This window comes from Petaurus breviceps, unplaced genomic scaffold, assembly GCF_028583685.1.
Source record: "Petaurus breviceps papuanus isolate PSGF00001 unplaced genomic scaffold, PetGlider_PUasm1.0 454, whole genome shotgun sequence".
NCBI lineage: Eukaryota > Metazoa > Chordata > Mammalia > Diprotodontia > Petauridae > Petaurus > Petaurus breviceps.
This window is the reverse complement of record NW_027186342.1, coordinates 1,536,165-1,540,326: the sequence shown is the minus strand read 5'-3', so window position 1 is coordinate 1,540,326 and position 4,162 is coordinate 1,536,165. Positions and strand designations below refer to the sequence as shown.

The 4,162-nt window shown below is 51.2% G+C and overlaps 1 protein-coding gene across 1 annotated transcript in view; it reads left to right on the top strand.

The window, feature by feature from the left end:
- Positions 1-362: 362 nt before the first annotated feature.
- The window catches only part of ITGB7 (integrin subunit beta 7), a 25,856-nt gene continuing 22,056 nt past the window's right edge, over positions 363-4,162 (top strand). Inside the window, 6 exon segments of the mRNA XM_069101185.1 lie at positions 363-450; positions 452-560; positions 1,384-1,593; positions 1,968-2,169; positions 2,348-2,518; positions 3,795-4,036. Of these exon segments, the coding sequence (XP_068957286.1) occupies positions 380-450; positions 452-560; positions 1,384-1,593; positions 1,968-2,169; positions 2,348-2,518; positions 3,795-4,036 (1,005 nt within the window). The 5' untranslated portion in view covers positions 363-379.

The following is a 4,162-nucleotide window of genomic DNA, read 5'->3' as shown; positions in this document are numbered from 1 at the left end:
ATAAAAGGAAGAGGGAGTTGAGGGGGAAAACAGGGCAGAGTTGGGTGGAAGAGGAATTGGGAGGTGGAGCTAAGTGGGAAGACCATGACCCCCCAAAAGGGGATAAGAATAAGGGGCTGGGTGAGAATTACAGACTGTTTTTTAGTTTGTCCTCAGGGTCTAGGGGTTCTAGAAGGGTGGAGGCCCTGAGCTTTGTAGGAAATGAGTCAGAGCCAGGAAAGATGCTATCATTTCTCCCCCCACAAACATATACATTAACCACATAGAATTGAGGTTAGACTGTAGCTAAGCGCTCAGCCCCCCAAGGGTATACATAGTAAAAGGGGTGGTGGTGGTGGTACAGATTCAGTACATTGCCTGAATCTAGAGGTTGGAGGAAATGAAGAGGAAAGGGGGAACAACTCTCCTGCCTCTCTTTTACCCCTTCCCCATATTCCTGGGCTCACTTAGCTTCAATCACCCTTGGAAGAAGTGTGCATAGATACTTTGTCTGCATTTGTACAGCAAGAAAGGCCCACCTGCTCCTCCAGAAGTCCTATTGGCTACAATCTTGCCTTCAGGTCAGATAACCCCTGAACCTCTTCTGGGGTGGGAGAAAACCTCTTCCTACTAACTCTAATACCTTCCTTCTCCCACACCTGATCTTTAGAAAGTCTGACCTTGATTCTATGTTCTAGTCAGTCCTCAGGAATGTTCCCTTCTCTTTGTTTCTTCCGTATAGCCCTTTCTTCCCTGTCCCCTCTGCCTGCCCTTACTTTCCAACTTACCTTCTCTTCTTCAATCGAAGTACTTGCGTATCTTTGACTATCCCTCCAATCACTGAATATCTCACTTGGAAAGGGATCTTTCAGATGATCTAACCCTAGCCTTTCATTTTATCCTAAAGAGTAAGCGGTCTGGCTTGGAAATAGGTGATTTTTTAGTTCTCTGGGGTTCAAACCGACAGATTTGCAAGGAGACAAATGAGATCCAGAGAAGCCAATAATTTGCATGATTTCTCACAGCATAGATTCTGGATCTAATGTCCTTTCCATGATACCACACTCCCTCCTTGAAGGGAGATCTGACTTTGAATTCTTTCACTTTTCTGAAGGTGGAAAATGAATCTGTTCTGACTTTATTGAATAGTCTTGGCTTGAGGTCCTAGTTCCTCTCTCCCTCAAGAACCTGAGGCTGATCAGTCCTCACTCTGTGCCTCTGACCTCCTCCCTCTCCAAATCTTAAAGAACTACTGCCTCTATAGGGGGAAGTGAAACTCTGGGGTGTGGAGATAGGAAGATGGGGTGGGGTTTGGACGGGAGACCACAGGCTAAACTTGAAGACTGATGGGAAAAAATTGACCCACTGAGTACCTTCACTCCTTTCACCTGCTTCCCATTGTAGGCTATGAGAGCTGGAGCTTTTGCAATATCCCTAGGGCTCCTGCTGGCTTTGGGCAGTGGCCAGAAGGAGCCAGATGCCAGGGTCCTATCTACAGATGATACCCTAGAGGAAGAAGACGCTGATCTGTCACCTTCTGGGTCCTGTCAATCGGTCTCCTCCTGTAAGGAATGCATCCGCTCCCACCACAGCTGTGCCTGGTGCAAGCAACTGGTGAGGGGCATTTTGGGGTATGATTGGATGTGTCTGGGTTTGTGTGTGGGGCAACTGACTGTGTGTGGCATGTGTATGTGTGGTGGGTGCTGTGGGTGGCAGTGGGGGCCTCTCTTTCCTTTTTGCGTGTCACTCTACGCTCTCTACAGGAAGTTTGAGGGGCCTGGACCCTGGACGGTGGTTGGGAAGCTCGGTGGGGCAGGGAAGGGGCCATAGGATGGGGAGGGGAGGCCAGGGCTTGCATTGAGGAGTTGGGGGAGGAAGCTGCGAAGTAAGCCCAGGGAGAGATTCACAGAGAATGAGGGATGCCGGGTCCGAGCCGAGGCAGGGTGGGAAGGGTGTGGAACCCTAACAGGCCTCCTCCCGACCCGCAGAACTTCACCGCCGTGGGAGAATCGGAGGGGAGGCGGTGCGCCCGGCGGGAGGAGCTGCTGGCCCGGGGCTGCCCCTTGGAGGAGCTGGAGGAACCCCGAGGGCAGCAGGAGGTGCTACAAGACAAGCCCCTCAGCCAGGGAGCACAGGGCGACGGCGCCACGCAGCTGGCCCCGCAGAGAGTCCGGGTTAAGCTGCGGCCAGGTGAGCCTGGGGGCGCAGGAGGGATGGAACGCGCGGGGGGAGGGGGGAGAGGGGGGGAGAGGGGGGGAGGCTGGATGACAGGAGAAAGGATCCTGAACACTTCAGAGCTGGGCTGGGAAGTTTGACCCTTGGGCAGGGATGATGACGGTCCCCGGTCTGGCTGGGACCCCACCGACAGGTGAGACACAAAGGCTCCGGGTCCGCTTCCGTCGAGTGGAGGGCTATCCGGTGGACCTGTACTACCTCATGGACCTGAGCTACTCCATGAAAGACGACCTGGAGCGAGTGCGCCAGCTGGGGCACGCGCTCCTGGTGCAGCTGCAGGGGGTCACCCGCTCGGTGCGCATTGGTGAGTTCAGTACCCTTGCACAATTTCTTCCCACCCCAGTCTAGGCCCTAAGCCAAGACTGCCTTCAGAGACACACCTGCACTGATCTCCAACTCCTTAAGGCTACTTTGTATCTCTGAGGACCCTCCCCTTCACCTCGAATACACCAAGAGGCTGTCTCAAGGTTGCAAAGTTGTGAACTCTCTCCCTGAAGGTCCCAGCTTACCACCAAGGTGGGAGCCGGAACATGTAGGGAGCTTTGTACAAGACTCACCCAGACCTTCCCCCTCAGCCCTAGCCTGAGCTCCACATTCAGATCCCTAGTCCCCTTCCTATCCTTTAAACAACCTCCATCCCCAAAATTCCCTTTTTCTGACATACCTTCTTCTACTTCTTCTACCCAGACCTATATCCCCAGGCAGTTTTCCCCTTTCCTAAACCCTGTTTATTTCTCAGCTTTCATGAATTTCTGGCCTTTATAACCTTCTAATAATCACTTGCCACCCCTTTGGGAATCTCCAATTAATCATTTTATTCTTTCCATCCCAAAGCCTACCCAACAGACTTTTCTCTTAATTCTATTTCCCAATGTTTGATGCTCCCAGCACCGTATCCCCATATTCAAGTATGTGAAGGGCTGAAAGCGGAAAAGATTTGTTCTGGATGGATATTGTAAAGACAGTTTTATGCCTGATTTAAAAGGAAAAGTTCTTCACAATTATAATTGTTCAGAAGTGGTCAGGGGCATCTAGGACCGGCCCTGGAATCAGGAGGACCTGAGTTCAAATGTGGCCTCAGACACTTAACAAAAAAACTAGCCCTGTGACCTTGGGCAAGTCACTTAACCCCAACTGCCCTCCAAAAAAGCAAAAAACAAACAAACCAAAAGTTGGAGGGCCTGCCTCAGGAGATAAGTGGAGGCCCTTTTCTGGAAGCTAGGTGTTGCTGTGGATAGAGTACCATCCCTGGAGTCAGGAGGATCTGAGTTCAAATCCAGCCTTACACTTACCAGCTGTGTATCCCTGAACAAGTCACTTAACCCTGATTTCCTTCCCCCCCCCCCCCAAGAAAGTAGGACTTAGACAATAGCTTGTCTGGGTATTCCTGTTCAGGTATAGATCAACTGTCCTTTTTGTATTGAGATTTTGTGGTTCTGAATATATCAGCTAAAACTTGCCTCAAATACCTTTATGCCAGGTCTGAGTCCCCTGTTCCCAGGAGTGCAACTGCTGGCGCTGTTTCTTGGTCCTCCCCCCTCCCCTATTTCCTAGACACCCTTTTCTTCTTGCTATCCCAGGCTTTGGTTCCTTTGTGGACAAGACCGTGTTGCCCTTTGTGAACACGGTGCCCTCCAAGCTTCAACATCCATGCCCCACACGCCTAGAGAAATGCCAGCCACCCTTCAGCTTCAGACATGTGCTGCCCCTCACTGATAATGCCTCTGCCTTTGAGCACAAGGTGGAGCAACAGAGTATATCAGGCAACCTAGACTCACCTGAGGGCGGCTTTGATGCCATCCTGCAGGCAGCCCTCTGCCAGGTAGGTGTATGTGTGTTGTGTGTGTGGTATGTGTATGTGTGTGTGGTATGTATATATGTGTGTGGTGTGTGTATGTATTTGAGTGTGTGGTGCATGTGGTGTGTATGTATGTGTGTTGTATGTGTT